At 38.5% G+C, this 21,775-nt stretch overlaps 1 protein-coding gene across 1 annotated transcript in view; it reads left to right on the forward strand.

Moving 5' to 3' along the window:
- Positions 1-618: 618 nt before the first annotated feature.
- cntnap2a (contactin associated protein 2a) overlaps positions 619-21,775 on the forward strand; it is a 228,974-nt gene continuing 207,817 nt past the window's right edge. Inside the window, exon 1 of the mRNA XM_056737624.1 lies at positions 619-810. Coding sequence (XP_056593602.1) covers positions 723-810 — 88 coding nt within the window. The 5' untranslated portion in view covers positions 619-722. The remainder of the gene's footprint in view (positions 811-21,775) is intronic.

Below are 21,775 nucleotides of genomic sequence, written 5' to 3' on the forward strand. Positions count from 1 at the left end.
TTTGGGGCATGCTGCCTCAGTCATGACTGTGATGAGAACATGTTATTAAAAAGCCTAGTAGGGTTATCAACACATTTTAGCTATTTTTTAAATAACTTTAATAGTTATTCTAAAACATCGTGCATGCTCACCCTTGTAATTTCAGTGAACTCCCTTATCGAAATCCTATCAATTATTAGTTTTTCCCCAAAAAAACTTTTTTAGTTAAATGAAAAGAGCTCTTATTCAAAGTGTTATCTATTCTCTGCTGCCCATAAGAAGGCGCTCAAAGCAATGCACCCCTGTCCCGCGAGGGTTGCTCCGCTGTTTCGTGGAATGTACCAACGCAAAGACGGGGGTTTCTCTATTTATATGCTCAAGACTGTGGGACATGCGAGCGCTGTATGTAGAAACTTCAGCACCTGGACAGCGACCTCCGCTAAACATCCGTTACTTACAACGCGGCTCGCTTCGCTCCACGCAACGAAATGGCTTGAAATACTGCGTTAAAGTCCTTTTTGTTTTGTTGCTTGAGAGACCGATTGTTGCTCTAACATAGTGTATATCAACACTGCTGACAAGCGCAATTGGTTAGTGCGGCGTCTCCCTGATTCAGAGGCTTCGCTCTTTGGATCCGCTCTTCCGGACAGCGCAGCGCTCGCTGGCTGTGGCACGAGGAGGAAAAGTAACTGTCAAGACGCGCGCGTCTCCGCTTACATCTCAGCAGCGCGATTTACTTGAAGATGCAGCCACCCGCCGGGACTGGATTGAAGCTCTTGCTGTGGATTTTTGGCCACATCAGCATCTCTCAGGCTGCTTTTCCATCATCCCGTAAGTTGTAGATGAAACTGTGCAGCGTTACGTGTCTGTTTTGTTGTGTTAGTGCATTAAGAGAGCCGGAATGCCACGGCAGCGGAGCGGACACGCTGGTGTGCGCAACTCGAGCGGAATGTACTCGAGAATTGTCTCTTTCAAAGACTTGGCTTTAATTGAAGTTGCATAAAGGTTGTGTTTAATGCATCGCTACTGTATTGGTTTAACAACACGACTAACCGTGGTAACAATTTGAGATGATGACACAACTATTTAGGCGGTGTACTGTACATGACATTTCAACACAGACACAATCCAAATGCTTTTTTGATGCACCAAAACCGAAATAAATTGCAGATAACTTGGAAGGAATTTTTGACGTTTTACGTGGAATCTGGCAGTATTGGAGCACCTCGGAAATTTTTGGAGCTTGCGCTTTTATGGATGGTCTGTTGAGAAAGCTGAAACGCAGCCGCCGGCTCTTCTGCAGAGCTACGCGTAACAATCGACGCTTTACACGTTACGTTGAAGTCTTAAACAGGTGGCTCTCTGCCTCATGTAAAGATTACATAGGCTAAACAGCGTTCTTTATCTGCGGAACAGATTGGTTTTAGCTGTGAAAGGATAACTGTGAAAGTGGTTTTGTGGCGCCAATTTAAGGGCTGATTCACAAAATTCCAACTATTTCACATCTTATATGAAACATTTTAAATTCCAGCAGTGAAAGCAGAATCACACATGAACATGATGACGTCATACTTTGGTTGACAGTTTTGATCATAAATTATGGCACCTTAAGCTGTCATAAAACTTTAAATATTAAGTGTTTAGTTATTTTAAAAAATCTACTGTAATTTATAGGTGACCAGTTTACTGTCAGCTTGATTCTCAACAAAAAACTTTTTTAAAGATAAATACATTTAATGAACATTATTTTTGAAAAATCAAGGATTTTTTTAAACAGCCTAGAGCACATTTAATAGTTAATTACTTTGCTAATTGCCTTGCAGAGAGTTTGCTCAAAATCAATACAGTCAAGGTGGGATTGGTTCTTATAAATAATTAGATGAAAGGTCTTATAATATGAAATCCATGTTTGTGCTGCATCCAAACCCAAAGCACGACATAGTCAAAATTTTCCCATAGTGAGAAAAGTTACGAATGAGTAATTTAATCAATATTGATTGTAGCGCACGTTTAAACACAAATTATTAATACAGACATGCAAACGGGTGAACAGTGTTATTGCACTTGCCAGATTACAGGTGGCCAGGAATAATACGATTAGAAGCCTGGAATAGTCACTTATTTAATGGACCAAAATTAGAAGCAGCCAAAACCCACTTGAAGAAAAGTGGCCAAAAGTGCAGACCAACAATTAATCAACAGATTGTTCACCTATGGACAATTTTCAGCCCCGTGACTGTATGTGGGAGAGAACCGGAGCTGTTAAGATAGCTAAGTTGTTAATTCTCTGACAGATGGATGGAGCTTTGAGATAAAGTTTGTGAATGTTAATTGAGTTGCGGAGGTTTTCAAATCTCTTACTCTCTTTGTTAGCCACTGGAGCATTTGATATAAACATCCATTTCCTTAAAGTTCTCAGGAGTCTGATTAAAAAGAAAAAGTAGATTTGTTCGGGTTAGAGAGAATTGCAGAGACATGAGGTTAGAAGTCGTCAATTCTTTATTTTAACAACATCAGCATATAAAGTTTCAGTACTGTGTTCTTAAAGTCCAAAATCACATTCTTTGTGTTATAATTAGTCTTGACAATGAAAGATATTCATGCAATTTTCTTGATCATATCCTCCACATGACCAGCGAGGCTTGTTGTCTCAGTAGCAGGCATAGATAGTCGAAGTGACAGCTCAATGACCTGATCAGGAGTTCAGTTATTTTAGTTGAATGTGAGCATGCCATTGTGGATTTTCTTCAGTGTAGACGCTTATTAGAAGCTGCCAAGGGATTAGGGACGGCACATAGGAAAATGGTATTGTAACAGCAATAAAAAAGTGTTAAAATGCCTATTTTAAATACACGGACTTGGCAAAATCTTATTCTTTGACAGACTATTTACTTTTATTTTCCAGAAGCAAGTTTAAAATCACATCAAGAAATGCTTTTACGCCGCATTTTGCTGCAACACTTCTGTTCCATAATTAAGCAGCAATTACTTGGAACTAAAGACTATTGTTATTCATAATCAACAAAATAGCTCTATTATTTGTTCGATAGACTCGAAGGATTTGCAAGAAGCATAGCAATTAAGATGTAGACCACCACTGTGCAGTGCAACAGTGGGAAAACATTGAAATGAAACCCACTCGTCTGGTTAAGTATAGCACACCCCGTGGAAAACAAGAGCGCTGTCTCAGGACGAAATGTGTGGTCACCTGAGTTCAAGCCAATTTGCTTGTCCTTACAAAACACATTAGTTGCTAGTGTGGATGCTTAGATGTTCTGTAAATGTATCAATTGTTGTCCAGAAATACGAATGAGTAATAAATTCAATGTGAAGGAGTCTTTGTTTTAACGATGACCACTGCTTTTCCACTTAAAAACAAATGATTGTGGATGTAGTTCTGCTCAGGTTGTTCCTGAAAGATTAATTCACTTAATTTCTGTAAGTAAATTGGGTATAAGGGGAACCCACACAACAACCTGAATGCAGCGCTGAGCTGTAATGACAACATTTGTCTTAGCAGAGGTGCAGAGATTTCAAATCTTCCTAAAATGTACCCTTTTGGTTTTGAAATGGATTTGAGCAGGAAGAGCGGTCTCGCCAGTCCGTTTGTCTTTTAATAATCGACACAAGTTTCTGCACAGGACCAGAAGGTCAAACTGACCTTTTTACATCCTCTTTAGGAAATGGTATGTTTGTTTGGTTGCTGTAAATACTGCTCTTTGACATAAAACAAATGCAGTAAGTGCTGTTTACAACAATTGTGCTATAAAAGAATGATCGGAGATGTTGGCATACGTGAGGCGGTTTACTGAACGGTTAAGGCATGGCTTGAATTAGTTCTCTTTGATTAATGTCCCCAACGAAAGGTAACCGTATGTCATGTCATTGGGTATCAACTACCCACTTGTCTCTCTGTATCTGCTGTTGCTGCTATCAGCTGAATTAAACTGGTGCTTTCATTTTGTGTTTGCATTGTTATTTATCTGGATGTTTGATTCATTGTTCGGATTTTTGGGACTGTGATGCTAATGGGAGAATCTTAGTTGATGGATGAATGTATTTTGCATTTTGAGAGACCTTGTTCCCTATCAGAATATATGATTTTAAATAGAATTTGCATTCTAACGTGTGAAATAAAAATTAAAAATTAAAATCTTAGTTCACCCAAAAATGAAAGTTCTGTCATAATTTCCTCATCCTTTTGTAATTTTTAAACCTGCATATTTTGAAGAATGTTTTTTTCAATCAACTTGCATTGGTTTGTGTCCGTACAATTGAAGTGAATCGGTACTGTCATTGTCATTCTTCAAAATATCTTCTTTTATGTTCAGCAGATGAAAGTCAGGTGAGTAAATGATGACAGAATTTTCATTTTTCAGTGAATTAACCCTTTAAGATTTAACAAATATTTTTTATTTGACCCCTAAACAATAATTGGCAGACACCCTTTAGTACCACCATAAGTACTGTGTTAAAGACCTCTACTATAGACCCACATACATTTTCCATAAGCATTTGACATGTAAAATATTTCCTTTACCAGTCCCAAGCTGTGTCTGAATGCCAAAGACAAAAATACTTTCAAGCCTATGTTGAATGACACATATTCAATTCTTGCTCCGCTCCATTTTCCTCTTATTCTCTGTCTGACTGTCTCTTGTTAAAACACACATAATATTTTTTCTCTCTCTGCCTTACACCCACACATATACAAGTATCCGAACACACGCAGACATACATGCACACGATTTCTCTCTCTTTCCTCCAGGCAGGGGAGACACTGTTATGACTATAGACTGGAGACACAAAAGTGAGCTTTTCATCTAATAGCACAGCGGCCGCTGTACTTTGAGTGCTCTCGCTGCGGTCTCTTTTAAAGCAGGGAAGTAATAAAGAGAAAGCACTTCTCCACTGATGGTCATACAAAGTACATCCACCACCAAAATTAAAAATGGAACCAGTCACCATTTGTTAGAAACAAATGCATTATTTATTTCAGTATCTATATTTTTGTTTGAATAAAACAACTGATGAGTTGTTACTATTTTAAGTGCTTTAACTCAAAGATTGTTTTAGGTTTGTTAGAAACACACACAGTTGTAATGATTAGATGGATGTTGCATATGTGATATATTATTTATTGGAATCTCACCCAACAACATTTTAATAACCTTACCACTAGATGTACAAATAGATGCAGCTAGATCATGGTCTGCATGATTTATTCATGATCTTCTTCCCTTCTTTGGCAAATTTATTCCCTTAAAGGTGAAAGTTTCCTTAGAAAAAGAATCTTAATTGTGAGGCTTGTTATTTTGTCACATTTAAATTCGTCTATCTGAGTGTAATCTGTGAAGACAACTATACGTTTAAGTACAAAAATGACTTCCTTTTGGCCAAAAAAGGCAATTGTAAACATTTGCCAGGTGACGTATGTACCATAGCAATGTAATCTCATTAGTTCTGACCAGTCTAGAGATTTGTATATTGTGCTGTATGAATACATACATTGTACATGTACTATAGTATAACATGATATTTTAATGTCTTGTTTATATACATTTTACATATAAAAAATGCACACATATGAAGGACATGAATTATCCCTTTAAGTCTTAGAGATTTTGAGCATTGAAAAACAACAGAAATGGGTGATGTGTGTTTATCACAAAAAATGATAACTTATCGATACAGAACAGTACAAACTTTCAATTGTAATACTTAAGTAATGATTTTATTCACTACAAGTACTGGATGTTGGCTTCCTAACATTGGTTTCAATCTAAATTTATGTGTGGATTTGTACTTTTAGCTGAGTTTCTCAGGCAGGCTCACAGATACGACGAAATGTTTATCTAGCAAAAATTGACAGCTGTTTTAAGGCTTTTGCTGCTAGAATTATGGTAAAACATTTTTTTTTACTGCATGTGAGTTGGAATGGTTCAGAGCCACAGGCAGGGCATGACCACGCACCTTTTGTGCTGTCTGGCTATTATTTCTGCAGGATTTATTCCGCTACAGGCATGCAGGTCAAATCCATCGCAGAAAGTGCTGTTCGCTTTAGCTGAATTCACCATACACATCACAGCATCCACTACAACGTTTCAACCAGGCTTTTATGGTCTGCTCTCTAATAATTCCCCTGGATTACTGTGGTCAGAAATGTTGATGATGGGAATTGGAGCAAATCTCAGGGAGTATGAGGGATGAGAGTATGTGTGTGTGTTTACAGAAAACTAACCGAGAGAGAGGCTTTCTGAACAGTTGCCTCCTTATAGTGTTGAATTTGTCATGCTATAGCTTCTTTGAGTCAGGAAACACATTTGTATACCTCTGGGAAATATGCAGGCTCATTTCCACAATAATAATCTGAGTGTTCAGCTGGAGATTATTCATGTCATTGTGTATGAGCATTCAGCCAAGGCCTGTATATCATCGAAACCAAACATTTAAAATCTTGTCAAGCTTTACAGTCCTAAAGCCTGGATTAAACCATTTTCCTAATTTTTATGCACAGGCACATGATTAACCATTATTTGCATTTCTAGTCTTTTTTGATTATACTCAAGGTTTGGCTGGTTAGTGAGCCCCTGCTGGTATATGTTATTACTGCGCCATCTGGTTTCCAAAAGCAGCTTTTGCTATTTTTTACCTTTTAGAATTAGTGGTCTCTTCTGACGAAAGTTCCATGTGTTTTGTTATATATCTACATATTATATATATTTGTGCATATATTTTGATATTCTAGCCTATTAAAATGGATGGGAGTGGTAATGAAAAGTCTCTGAAAAGAGGCCTATTTTAAACAACAGGTGAATATATATTTTTCGAAAGTAGCCAAGAATTCAGATGCTAAGATTGGCATTTCATTCCAACAGCGGGAAACAGTGCACAACTTTTAACTTTTAGCACAAACTAAAACTAGTAATGTCTGAAATAAGACAACAAATGTGTACAATGGTGAGGATATTTTTTTAACATAGGCTTAGTTTTTTAGTGTACCGCTGCTACAGAAATGTCTTCTCTAAACTCACAGTGTACATTTTGACTTGGTAAATGAAATAAATAAAATGGTGTGAATTCAGGAAATAAAATTAAGATGAGCACATAAATGCATCTTAAATGTATCTTACATTCTTATGTCAGATTTGTAAGTGACAACTTTTTAAAGTCTTGCAGTTTTACAGAATGCTCAACTAAGCTCCTAGAGCGCAAGACATGAGATCTAATTGAATCAAAAACGAAATCAAATTTCCTCTTATCACAGCTTATTTGTAATTGAATTTTTCATCAAAGGGAAACTTTCGTTCTTTGAGGGCACAACCAATTCGCTTCATTTTGTAAACGTGGCCTGGATGTACCAATGACGGGATCAAATTAATGCCAGATAGGCTATTTTGTTCTTTCTGTTCTTTTAAATATTTGATTGGAATGATTTTTTGATATTGATTTCCCTGCAGAAATGCTTCTAATCTTCTCAGCAAATTCGAGTCCGTTTTTGCTCTCTGATATTCACCGACACTTTCATGTCTGAATCTGTTGCTAATTCTCAGTAGCGCATGTCAAACATCTGACAAATGGCACCCAATTTTATCTCTCCGTCTATTTTGTCGTTTCTCCTGGGGCTCATCACATAATCTATGGCATGATTACTAATGCAGAGAGTTGGGCTTCTCCGGTTGAATGTTGGTGCCAGTATACAGGCCAGCTTCTTCAAGCACCCTCTCTACACAAATCAAAGTGAGCAGGGCATAATAAAACAAAAGTGCTGCCTGTATGTGTCGAAGAGGTACTGTCACTTCCTATGATTGGCTGTGACAGGGTCACTCCCCCTCCCTCTTCCATTGTGGTCCCTATAATAAACCTGAAGTGCAGTGGACTGGCTCAGACGTGTGGTCGCGGAAAGATATCGCCCCTATATGCTTCTGCAGATTGCATCTCTAAGCAGAGTCACGGGTTCTTGTGTATCAGAACTCTTCTATTTTTTTGCCTCTAATGTCAGTCTGTGCACTCTCCCCTCCTGCACGTTGAATGTCAATGGACCTTAGCCACCAATGCCTCTCAGGTAAACCAGGAAATGATGTTCCCCTATAGATGTCAGCTGCAAGTGGCTGCTGCTGGAAAGAAACCGGTTACATGCAGTTAAAACTTGTGATCTTTCAAACCTTTCAACCTTAAATTTTGATGTTTATTTGTTTAAAACATTTCCTTGGGTTTAAAAGTAAGGGCAGCTCAAATTTCAAAATGATTGAAAAATTGCAAATGTTTTGTGGCACTTAATGTTAGTGACCATGCATGTATGCATATGTGGAAGAAAGAATGTGTGCGTTATCTAATTTTCCTTCTTTAAATGTTTTGATATATTTCAAATTGATTTTGCAAACTTGAAGTATTATTGTATTGCATAGTGTCACATTGCAATACTTCAATAATACTCCAAGTTTGCAAAAGTTTGTAATTTGTGTAATATATTTAAAAAAATTGCAATAATACCGTAAACAACAGTGTAACTTGCAAAATTGCAGATACAGTATAAGAAAAACCGAAGTAGTGTAGTCTTTAATATTCCAGTTGGATCATTTCATTATAATAAAAGCAACATTGACAGAATTTACAAAACAGTCAGCCCAATGTAAGCAGTCTCGCGTAAGTAAGCAAAAAGTGGCGAGGAACCAAAACTCCAGTGATGTGCAATATCGTGCAGCCCTGCTTTACACCTAGATTTACTGCACTCAGCGTGTCTGAAAGTGTAACAAGCTATACAGGAAAGCTTTCCTGTTGCTCAGTAGTAAGAGCATTGCGTATACCTATGTAAAATGTATAGGATAAAGCAATGTAAGTCGCTTTGGATAAAAGTGTCTGCCAAATGCCTAAATGTAATGTAAATCTTAAAGTTACCATGCATCAGAGTTCTACATTTATCATGGCTACATAAACGGACAAACTTGATGATTCCTGCAGGAATTTTTTCTTCCCCTCAAGGCTGTATATTGTTTACGAGCTAACTGCCCATTAGCCTGCAAAATAATTTGCCAAGTAAACAGCGCTTGTTTTTCTCACGGAGGAGCCACAATTCAAAAAGAGCTCTTTGACTTGTTTATGCTTGTTGATGTATCCCGGTCGAGTGCTCTGCTCGGTCAGCGCCATGTATTTTTAGAGAAGTGTGCGTTGGTGAATAGCATCTGCTGGCTAGAGCTGTGAGCCGTAATGGGAGATGAAGAGGCTGTTAGCGGGCTACTAAAGTGCCATGTGTTACATGTAGCCTGACAGAGTGTGTGTGTAGGGTGTAGTTAACCGTGGGACCAGGGCCTTAACTCTGACAATAGCTCTATTGGCAGTTGCTGGATGTCCTGCTAACCTGCCCGGCACTGAACAAGCAGTCGATGAAGGCTCACGAGCGCCGTGTTTACGAGTGCAAAGCCATACCAAGCCCTTTCAGGACCTGATAATTAACACTACACCTCCAGATTATAATAAAGATGCATCATTTGCATTCGGCAAGCTGTTTTGTGTCCACTGAGCGCTTTGATGATTATAAGCATATTACTCTTAAGTGTTGTGAGGTTCCGGCCTTGACGCTTGGAGTTGTGGAGTAAGACATAATTGTAATTTTCTCTTCTAGTTAGGCATAAGAAATGTTGGAAGGGCCAGTTCTGAGGCCTTTTCTAGCTGTTCGTTCAAACGTTTTGACTTTTTTTAGTTCTTCGCTAACTACCGACAAGTCGTGGCACAAGTTCCAGCTATCGCACAGGTTTCATCTGGTTTTAGGCCACGTTTACACAATGAAAAACGGAAAAGTTTTTCTTTTGCATTTTTGAAAAGTTTCACGTGCACACGACAACGTTATCAAAACAATCCGCGTTTAAACAGATCCGCAAAAATGACTAAAATGCTGTATTACGCATGCCACGCCAGTAGTTGGCGACATCAACACAGTTGTCCCACCATCTACTCGTCCTCCCAGGTCTGATCCAAAAGCGTGGTTTAAAAACCCTTCATCGCCGCGAATGAGTGTTAAGATTTTGCTGTGGACAAATAATAGTATAATAATAGTATAATAAATAAGTAAATAAGTAAATCTACACTTTGCTGGAGAAGCGTTAACAAAACTATTGAGCAGGACACAAAAACCCATGCACAATAAATGTGCTTTTTTCGTTTTTTATTTTTAATTAATTGGCAAAGATTTAAAACAAACTTCTTTCACGTTGTCATCATGGGGTATTGATTGTTGAATTGTGAGGAAAATAATGAAATGTATCCATTTGGAACAAGGCTGTAACATAACAAAATGTGCTGTGAATACTTTTTAGCTTATATACAGTACAAGCAGCTATACTGTTCATTCTACACATACTTTTTCAGTATGATGTAGAAACTTCTGCACATTTGCATACATTTTTTTTGTCGTTTTTGGTCATGTAACATGTCGTTCAGGCAGCTCTTTTTGTCTGAGTGGGCATCTGTAGGCAAAATAAGCTGCTGTAAGGACCATCAGTTGCACGCGACTAATTGAAACGCACAATGGACCGAGTTCAAGGAGTTGTACATTATTACTCATATACATCATTACCCACTTCAACAAGAGCCTCGGGGGAATTTCTGCCCTTCACTAGCAAACAGCTATAAATTAACACACTTAACTCAGGTACATGTGGACCTCATGCGTGGGTCTGACTCACATCCAGCCTGGTAGAAATTATATATTGCTGCTCCTTTTAATGGTAGAGCATGAAGCCGCCTATGACTATGTAATCAACTTTGATTCATAGATATCAAGGCAGAAACTTACTCAAGTCCTTAGTTAATATATGCATACATTTTCATGCGACTTTAAAATCGTGATTAGAGGATATGGGGCGATGGGACGAACAACACCAACATCTAACATGTGTTGTTCTACAGGCAGGGTAAAAGACAATGTCTGTAGATGTGCAGCCAAATGTTGGTACAGTCACCTCAGGCAAGCGTGTTTTTTGTGTTTCAGTCAAAATTTGTGTTAAAGTCCCTCAGTGGTGAAATTCAAGTGTTTCATTTTGTTTATATGCCTCTGTAAAGCGCTTTAAGATAAACCAAATTCCATTCCATTCCATTTTCTACTGCTTATCCGAACTACCTCGGGTCACGGGGAGCCTGCGCCTATCTCAGGAGTCATCGGGATCAAGGGAGGATACACCCTGGATGGAGTGCCAACCCATCGCAGGGCACACACACTCACTCATTCATTCATTCACTCACGCACTCACACCCTACGGACAAATTTTTCCAGAGATGCCAATCAACCTACCATGCATGTCTTTGGACCAGGGGAGGAAACCGGAGTACCCGGAGGAAACCCCCGAGGCACGGGGAGAACATGCAAACTCCACACACACAAGTCGGAAGCAGGAATCGAACCCCCAACCCTGGAGGTGTGAGGCGAACGTGCTAACCACTAATCCACCGTGCCCCCCGTATAAACCAAATTCATCATGTTAAACCATTACAGAGGATTTAACTGCAGCTTTCCAAATACAGTTTAGAAAATGCCGTTTGAAACTGCCTCTGTTTATGACATCATAACCCTGTAACCAATCATGTTAACAGATCTGAGCCATAGATACTGTATAAGGATGGTGCATAGACTCGGCACTAAAATGCTAGCTCCTGTTTCAGCTCTGCTTCTGCAACACAGGCATGCGCTGCTCACACGTCGAATGAGCACTTCTATTTTTAAAAATCGCGTGCCCTCATAATCTTCAGTTAAAATCTGAAAATGCACTTCCTTCCTGGAGTTACTATCCATCTTTAATGACGTAGGTTAGACGGCTTGGGCGGGGCATTTGTTAACTCCTCCCCTTCACCTGTCAGTTTGCGCCAAGTTCCATTTCAAAATTCAATGGCTGTTTCTATACATTCACATCGCAGGGAAAAAAATTTCTAATCACAAATGCGTTAGAGTACGAAAGTAAACATGAAGGCAACTACCGTTTCAAGGGGACTTTGTTGTTACTGAAACATAGTTTAATACACTATTGAAAAGTGTCTTGTGTAACATAAGGCGCTTTCATACAGCAATACTGGTAGATTACTGGTAAAGCCATTCTGGTCAATTTATGGTAAATACACAAATGTGCTGTTCACACATCGCCACTTACTGGAATTTGCCGGTAACGTTACTACTTCTATTACTGGAAAATTGGAAGAACCGATTTAGCGTAAAGGTCCCGTTCACGCTTGATCAGTTAAAGGCAGGGTGTCCTTAGCCGTTGTTGATGCTCAAATCACCAAAACAAACACAACCCTGCCCCCATCTTTCGCTTTCGTCAGCGCTCGGCTCAACTAATGTCAGTCCTGTGCACTGTGAACCTTACTGCTGATTGGCTACAAGGTTGTTTTGGTACTCGGCCCCGACTCAGTTGTCTAAAGCATAATTCGGAAATCGGTTACCCAGCTTTCAACTGCAATTTTCTTGCAATTTTCCAGTAAAGACTGTATGAGTGAAAGGTACTTTATTGACAGTGAAGCTCAAGGTGACTGTGTATTGTTCAGTCTGTAGTTTGAAGTGTAATAATTCGTCTTAATTTTATTTCGATGATTACAGCTATGTAAATTTACTGATGTCAGCTTAAGCTCATGTCCAGAGAGAGACGCTTGTTTGCACTGAACTGATAATGCTGAAGGTTTAGTTTGAACACTGAGGTCAACTCTGTTATTAATCAATAACTTAAAAGGGAAGGTAATACAATTAAAATGCCACCCCTTTGAAATCCGGATGTGGTAACTAATAATGAACAGTCCTTTCGGGAGGAAATTAATCAAGCCCCTTATCCCATTATATGTAAAACTTTGTCATTTCAATCTATTTTATGCCTCGGGGGCTTTCCCCCATAATTATGTTTGGTTATATTACCTACAGGTAAATCTTCTTAAACTGAATCAGAGCTTCCAGAGGTGCGTATATATACAGTTGAACGTTGTCATCTAATGCATTGAGAAATAAGTTGTCGGCAGAAATTAAATTTTCCTATTCCTTCAAAGTTAATATGCTTCATTAACAGACTTCTGAATTAGAAAAGAGAATGAGATTAAAATAAATGTAGCCTAAAACATCATTTCCCAGCTGTACACCTAGTTAAATATTTTGTTAAAACCTTTGCTCTTTTTTTATGGACTTGTTTCCGGACTAACCATTAATCAAGAGTTTCAGTCCTGTCGGGTGTTATTTCAGAGCCAATGGAACATGGTGGGTGTGAGTATGACACATACAGATGGTGCCACGATGTACTGTATTTGAATTGTCGTCACATGACTGCCTTTTACAGTGTCGCATTTTTTGGGGGGGATTCAGAAAAAAAGAAAACAGGCCTCAGTACAGTGGGAAGAGAGAACACTCCAGCATAACTCAATAAGATCGAGTAGCATCATGTATTTTTTTCCGTTTCAGGGCAACAGGAGCAGTCCTGGCTCGGGTCCACAGGCAAGATAAGACATGACCAAAGACATTTTTTTTTTGTGGAGAAATGACAACCGTCTGTAGTGCAAGATAAAGAGTTAGCCTAGTCTGGCATAGCCAGACCATCATGCTGGTCTGGGAACTTTCGCCGCTTTCTCAAGAGGCCATATGACTGACAAGTAAAGCAACCAATCACATTTCGTTTTGTACCGCATCATGTCTAGAGGCGTGGAAATGTCCCTGCATTAACAGACCGGTGTACATTCACGGACATGTCAAAAGTTAACAGCAACAACAATGATTTTTTAATAAATTTTTAATCAATACATTTTCAATTTAAGCTGTTAACCTCGCATACTTTTAATAATGAAGGATTTTGTCGGTCGTGATGAATTCTTATTGCAACTGTTGTAAACACGACACCTTACTTTTTAGATCAGACGTGTTGTTTCCAATCAGAACATTAAAGAACACGACACGCACATCTCCCGGAAATCCTGTGAAAGTCAACCAATCAGATGACGACTTCGAACTTGCTGAAGTGTTTCCAGAAACTGTGCCTTATGCATCATATGTTTATTGTTGGTGTGACGTCAGAGACTGAGACTAGAGCTAGCCTAGTGGTGATTTTTTTGGTAACTTCGGTTCCAACTTTGATGTAACAGGTCTTGGCTTTGAGATTAACCCAGCAAATTTGAAGAATGAATATTATGAATATTAACAAAGAATAACAAATAATTTAAGCGTTACCCATTCAGTTCTGTAGTGCGCACACAAAAAAAATGAAAGTGAATGAGTACCGCCGTTTGTTCATTTACCAACATTCTTCAAAACATCTTCTTCTGTGTTCTGCAGAAGAAAGAAAGTCATACAGGGAGAGACAGATTAACGCACGGGCCTACTGGGCATGTGTCCAGGGACGTAGACCAGCAGGGGGCCCTGGCAAATTTGTTATATGTATTCATTTATAAATTATTATTTTTTCTCAATAAAATAGCGCTGAATACTGTGGAGTTGTGAAGTATTAACCGTAGCGAATAAATCAAATAAATAATCCTAAAGCATTGCCGCGCTTTTAAAAGGGGCATCTAGAGGCAAGTATAAAACCCTGTGTAATATAAGCGTGCAGAATTCATGTGTAGAAGACAATAAGCAAGTAATAACAAAACGAGTTTAAAACCACAGAAATGTGCCAAAGACCTCTCAGTTCGCTGTCTTTAATGGCCAATGAATGCAGTCTTGTGAGCGCGCTGGATTTGGATTACGCTGGGAAAGCATTTATCTGAGAAAATCACAAAAGATACTTTTCAGCTAAGTTAAAACCAACGATTTTATTAAGATAAGTTAGGTTAAGCAATATCAATCACCAAAGCATTTAACAACGGTAAATGCTTTGGTGATTGATATTGTTTAACTTGTAATGCATGGACTGTTAGATGCTCGTCTTCTTAATGCAGAAATGTAAATTATGCAAGGAATAAGACTATTCCCATGTAATATGAGTTGGAGACGTCAGAAGCATTTTTAGTATGACTTCCAAATATAAATGAACTAATTTGTTTTTGTGGACTTTACACAGAAGTTTTTCTATTCTGCTGAACTACTTTTAAATAGTTTTTCTATGTAAACACGCTCTAGATGGACTTGTTTAACTGTTATGCTTGCGTCTTGCACTGATTGCATCATCTCTCACATAAGCGCCATGGTTAATGGAAATAATTTCAATTTTTACACACAGGGCAACTCATTATTGTCAGTTTCACAGAAGTGGACCAATCACAAGACCCCGAAGGCGAGACAAGTGCCTTAAGCTTGTGCTTACAAGTTGGCAATATCTGTTATCAAAAGAGTGCCACGAGACCCTCACGGCTTGCGCTTTGCCTTTTCAAACCATTCCTGAGCGCTGTGTCATGCGTTCTTAGACGCAAAAAAGTGTTCTGTGCGAACCGGGTATTTCGGCATTAGTGCAAAACTGTTGTCGTAAAATATGTGATGCCAGGGGGCTTTGAAACGTCCATGCCCAGGCCACATCAAAGTCATAATCAATCCCTGCATACAGGTTTGAAATGACAAGAGGGTGAACAAATGATGACAGAATTTTCATTTTTGGGTGAACTATCTCTTTAACATTTGTATGAGGTCACAATCATTTCTTTATGGGAACATCTTCACAGGTGTAAAAGGTGAACCGAATTTGGGAAAGTGTGTGACATCAGCCACAGATCTTCAGACAAAATCCTTTAACCTACATCATTCATACACAGCTGGTAAAGGCCCAGTGCTTCCAATAAGACCTGCCTAGCTCTTAGATCTCTCTTAAATTAAACTTCCAGGCTAGTACTGTGCAATCTCTAAAAATATGAAACTTGGAAGTGAACGGCATGGCTCTTTTGAGCAGTTTGTTGCCGGGAGACTTCTCTCATTAAAATGACTCCTGCCACCAATTCCTCCTATAGTCAAAGAGTTTGCATGATCCCTGGTGCGGCTGTCAGTGGCGGTTCATGTAGTGAGGGTGGAAAGTGTGGGAGCTACTACACTTGGCCTGCAGTGCCCCTCTCCCAGCCCCCCACCGTGAGTGGATCAGGCCTAAAGCTTCTCTTCACTCCTATCCATTATTCATCAATACGACTCAATAGATGCCGCCTTCCATTTGATTGACTCAGACTGGCATACTGATACTCCTTGTAACTTTAACATCCAATGGCATTAGCATGTAAGACCGGTTCTTTCTTCCGGCAGCCGTGAGATATTAAAGCAGTCATTACAACGAAATATACGTTCGCACCTTGGAGTAATAATTGATTTTGCAGTATGTAACTCTGCATGTAGAACACTTTCATATAAAAGAGATGCTTACTCTAACTGTGTAATGTCTCTAGAAACGGCTATGTGAAGGCAATTTTCTTTTTCCCATTTGGGTATTCTTCATGTTATGAAAAATGACTGTAGTAAGATTATATTTTGTGTGTTAGCGTGTTGGTGTGTTTGAACCAACACGTTCCCAAAAGACTAAAATTTTCATAGACATTTTTTTCGTCTCGTCTCACTAAGCTTGTACTTTTGTGTTTCACCTCAAACAATTCAGCAAGTTAAAGACATTTTGGATGAAAGCAGGTCACCTTATGACCGTCTTCCACCCACTCTGAGCAAACATTAAACTAGGAATATTTACATATGGTGGTATTTCTTCATATTTTATTTGCACAGCTGTTCTTATATTATTGCATGTGGTGAGGTGTTCATTGTACACATTGACATTTAGAGTTAGTTTAAGGTGATATTTTGGAAATTCTTGATTCACGCCAATACAAAACAAATGTTGCTGAAAACATCCTATCGTCATTTACAGTGCTCACCATCATGTCGCTCCAAAACAATTTTTTTCCCACGGTGTTTTGAAATAATGCTTTTGGGAAGAACACTTCAGTCAGGGCATGAACAAAATGTGTCTTTAGAAATAAGTCCTCTATAAAGTTGTTCCATGGCTTTGTTATGAGGAACAGAGTCATTATTCATGGAAATGCCAGTCTGTTGTATCAAACAAGTCCCATCCAAGTTCTAGTCTATTAACACATGCTGCATAAAGATATTTTTCAAATCGCATGTCAGAGACACAAAGCTTTTTTTCTCTTTTTTTTTATAACTGAACAATTTGACATTTGCAAATTAGATTTTTATGAGCTACAGTAGAGGGCTTAATTTTCATGACTTTTTATATGACCATTATATATATTTATTCAGTTATTGAAGTCCATAGAAATCAGTGTTGAGAACTGTTACATTTAAAATTAGGATTTATAAAGCAAAGTATCAGTTTGACGTCATCTGACTATAATCCATAGAAAGTATGTGAAGTCACGTGTAATTTTAGAGACAAAAGGTTTTTTTTTCTGATTTTTTCACACTCTTTCTTCTAAATATTCGGACTAATTTGATAACTGGTGTTCCCGTTATGATGTTTTACTTAACAATGGATTTTTATTTGTTGAGAATTATTGCAAATAAAAAACCCAGCTGCTCTTGTACACACTGAAGGTGTGTATTTGCTCTGAATCTCTGTTCTGACTTGCCCTCTCCTGCTCTTCAAAGGCACACAGCCCGCTCTGATGTGCTCGGTGCTCTCACAGCCCCGCGAAGGACCTTTGTGAACTGTTGCTATGGCAGTTGTTCGCACAAGACCGGAGTACAAATATTTTCCGGAGTGATTTATTGAGGAACAAGTCATTAGAAACAGCCACTCACCTCTCATTCAGAGCAAACAAGTACATAATCAATACAGACATTCTGACAGGGTTAGGATATCTCCACAGCAGTGTCATTCATCTGTTTAGCATGAGCGACCTGGGTTTAAATCCAAACCTAATGCCTTTTTTTTGTGAAACTAAATGAAATTTTCACTGATCTTGACAGCCAAGATCACCAGACTTTGTATTGCTTTACAATTTCGTTCCACAGAAAGAGTAAAGACCAAATTGATTGTTTTAGTTTGTTTTAAAGGGGTCACATGACAAGGCTAAAGCGAGTGTTATCATTTGTTTGAGATTTTAATGCAATGTGTATACATGATTTAAGGTTAAAAAATGTATTTCCACGTACCTTGCATGTTTAGTCCCCTTTGCACCGCCTCTCCGAAACTTGCACATTTTTGACAAAACTCATCGCTCTGAAAAGTGAGGTGTGCTATGATTGGCCGGTTAACCAGGGCATAGTGATTGGTCGAATACTGCAAACGTGTGACGGAAATGTAACGCCTCTTACCATATTTGGAACATCATGTTCCAAAGCAATTGTATTGACAGGTACGCCCACCTTACTTGCGTATACATGTGGCCGGTCTTGGGCGGTCAATAATCATACCAGGCGCTGACGTGGATTTGTTAGGGTGTGGTTACACGAGGCGTTTCAAACAGGTCTAGGTGAGCATTCACCTTTAGATAGAATGCATGTTGTGTTCCGACACATTCATTTTTGCAGTTTTGCGTGTCTATGACATGCATGGGCAACTTATAACACAACCAAAGACACAGAAAAATACATATTCGCGCCCCTTTAAACAAAATAATGTGCTTGATTGAAGCAAGCCTAGACGTAACATTTATCTTTAGTGCTGCTTTTTGTATGTGTGATAGACTAATTATAGAAATTACATAGACATTTCAAAATTGTATTTATTGTCAGTGTCACACTTTTTATTGTAAAAACATCCCGTAAAATAACTAATGTTCTAAAAACTTAGGCGCCAGAATAAAGTATATTTACATGTTTTTCACTTTATTTCAAACCCAACTTTTAAACTAGAAGTTTATTTCTTTAATTACATTTTCTTACAGCAATGTGTGATTGTTTTACAGTAGAAATAGTGCACAAACCTAAAAAAGATTGTTCTCGAATCTCAGAATTAATGATCAGGTATACATTTTCTTTTCAATCTGATATTTTTATGTGTTCCAACTGTTTACCAGAAGCCTGTGTTTTGCACAATAAAGCCAGCAGATATGAGAGAAGACAACATCAAATCACCAAAGTTACGTCAGTTAGGTGAAGCAGGGATTCGGCAGGCTTGCATTGTTAGATAACAGGGATCAGATTTACTCCACCCTTTTTGTTGCTTAGCAGCTCTGTTCCATATTTACAAGTCATTTCCTACACAATATTCTTTTTCATCCAGCCGAAATAATAAAGCCATATATTGTTCATTGGAGCTGTAGTGCTCCAGAGGTATTTTATGTTAATGAGGCTTGTTAAGAGTGCCACTGGGGTGGCAAGTGGCATTATTTTCAATGCTCCATCTAATTCACTGAAATATCACTGAACGGCTTTGGAAAGCGCGTTTGATAGATTGCTTTTTAATGTCGTACTTGCTTGGGTTTTATAAACATCTTATTTCTTGCGCTTTATTTACAAATAATTTTCCAGCTTCGGCGTAGGGAATGGGTGCTTGTGTTTAAAGACAGTATAAATATTACAGCCCAGTATATTATTACTGTGTGGTTAGCCGCTGTGTGAAATTGCCTGCGAATAAGCATGCTGTTGTTATTAGCCTTAATTTTTTCAGAAAAACATTTAATTTGAGATAAATTAGGTGACGGTTTCTTCAGGTCATACTTCATAACAGTGAATTATTAGTTGCCAAATGAAATTCTGTCTGCAATAATATTTCATAAACAACGGTGAGACCTTCATTTGTGCATGAATCAGTATTAACAAGATTTGATTATGATTATGATGATCTTGTTTATAGGATAAGTCTGACAAAAACCAGCCATGCTCGATGATCACATTGTCAGAATATAAACTCAGACTCCGAGTCTCAAAGGAAAGCCTTTTATGTTCAGATTCGTAAGATATCTGTCCAACCTCAACTGTTCAGTCCAGTCCTGTAAAGGAAACATTGTTCAGTGACATTTAGCCGAGCATCACTGAATTACCTGTCTGCGGCTCTTTTAACATCATTTAAAAAGTATCTTTGAAATGATCTTTGTGTATGTTCAAATTGAATTGCCTTGTTTGAAAGACCCAGGAGGTAGCTTGAATATCAATAGTGAGATTAAAAAAATATCCCAAAAGTGAAAAAGGCTGAAACATTTTTTTAACGTGCTTCTACGAACATGTACGGGTCAGTTCCCTAAATATACAGATTCACCTTCTGATCATCACCAGAGTTACATGCAAGCTAGAAAATGATCACATTGTCGTATGCGAAAACACGAGTTTCACATGGGTGTTAACAACACACGTTTCCAAACAACACGTTCACATGTGACCACATGTCTTTTTGCACATGTGAAATGATTAATGTTGCTATATCTAATGCTACAGCACTTTCAATACTCTGGAGCTCTTTTGCTCTTTTCGTAATAATGTACTGTATGTGTAAACAAGAGAAAAGATGTCTGGCCAGTGCTGAGATTCACCAGGTAGGGTGCATTACGAGTATTGTTGATCTGCTCTAGATACACATAACTAAATGGACTCCTGTTGTAAACACATTTAGGTAAGTCTGAGAGCACAGATATCATCCATGCCTCTATCTGAGAGGTGATGGAAAGGTCAGGATTGGTCTCTGATAGTCTGTAAAGAGCTTCGGAAACCATCTGGATTGCTCAACCGAAACTGGAGGCATTTTAAAACATGCATGCTGTTGTGGAACTCCCATTTAGCCGAGTGTAGATATTTTATCAGTTCAGATTAGTTTCCTTGTGAGAGAAGAAGGTTGGTGCCCCCGGTGCTCAGGGGCGAGTCGGGGGCTTAGACAGAGAATCTGTGCCACCGGCTGCTAGAATGTATCAGCAGAGAAGCCGGGGAGGGAAGCAATCAGCGGCATTAATCCAGCGTTCACGCGAGTGGAATGACAAAAAAAGATAATCGCAAACCACCACCAGCAGATGCATAATCGCTCCACTGTGTCAGGCCTGCCTCACCTAAACAGCTGTGTTCAGTGCTTAAGCTCCACTGTTGGTCTCTATCTCTCGTCCACCCTGAAGTACCCTACTGACACCCCCTAACTCAACTCAATGTGCTTCTATTGTATTCCTCTCCTGCTCAGCGCGTTGTCCATGCAGGGAAACAGAAAAATGCCCAGGCTCTTCAGATCTCCTGGACTTTGATGGAAAAATTTTGCAGCAGTCAGATTTTTGAAAAAGTGCTTTTTACTTACATTCTCTCATGAGGTAGAAGGGACAGTTCACCCAAATTGAACATTCTCTCTTTATTTACTCACCCTCAAGTTGTTTCAAATCAGATTTTTTTTTGTTCTGATGAACACTGAGAAAGATATTTGGAAGAATGCTTGTGGCCAAACAGTTCTTAGCAACCATTTACTAACATAGTAGGACAAATTGCTTTATAAATGTGTTTGTTCTGTTAAAAAACAGAGGAAGATATTTTGAAGAAAGTTGGAAAGCAAAAGACACTTTTGACTATATCCATTTTTCCTATAGTAGTCAATGGTGACCAAGAACTGTTTGGTTTCAAGCATTATTCCAAATATCGTTCCTTGCATGAACTAAGACATTTGTACAGAACTAGAGGGTGAGTAAATGATGACAGAATGTTTTTTTGGGGGGAACTGTCTCTTTAAGTCAGTTTGAATGCGAAAACGTCAGTTTGACCTAATTTTGGAAAGATATTGCCCATTTTTATATAGATCACTTCGCAAGATGTTGAGATGTTTTATGGAATACAATATCATATTACCTGTGACCCGAGTTCGGAGAAGCGGTAGAAAATGGAATGGAATGGAATATCATATTAATTATTAAAGAAATTGGTTATAAATGTTCTGTTGCTTGTATTTTGTTCAAACGTTAGTGTATACTGTATATATATACAGTAAATAAAATATAATTAAACGTAAATATA

This window comes from Triplophysa dalaica, chromosome 23, assembly GCF_015846415.1.
Source record: "Triplophysa dalaica isolate WHDGS20190420 chromosome 23, ASM1584641v1, whole genome shotgun sequence".
NCBI lineage: Eukaryota > Metazoa > Chordata > Actinopteri > Cypriniformes > Nemacheilidae > Triplophysa > Triplophysa dalaica.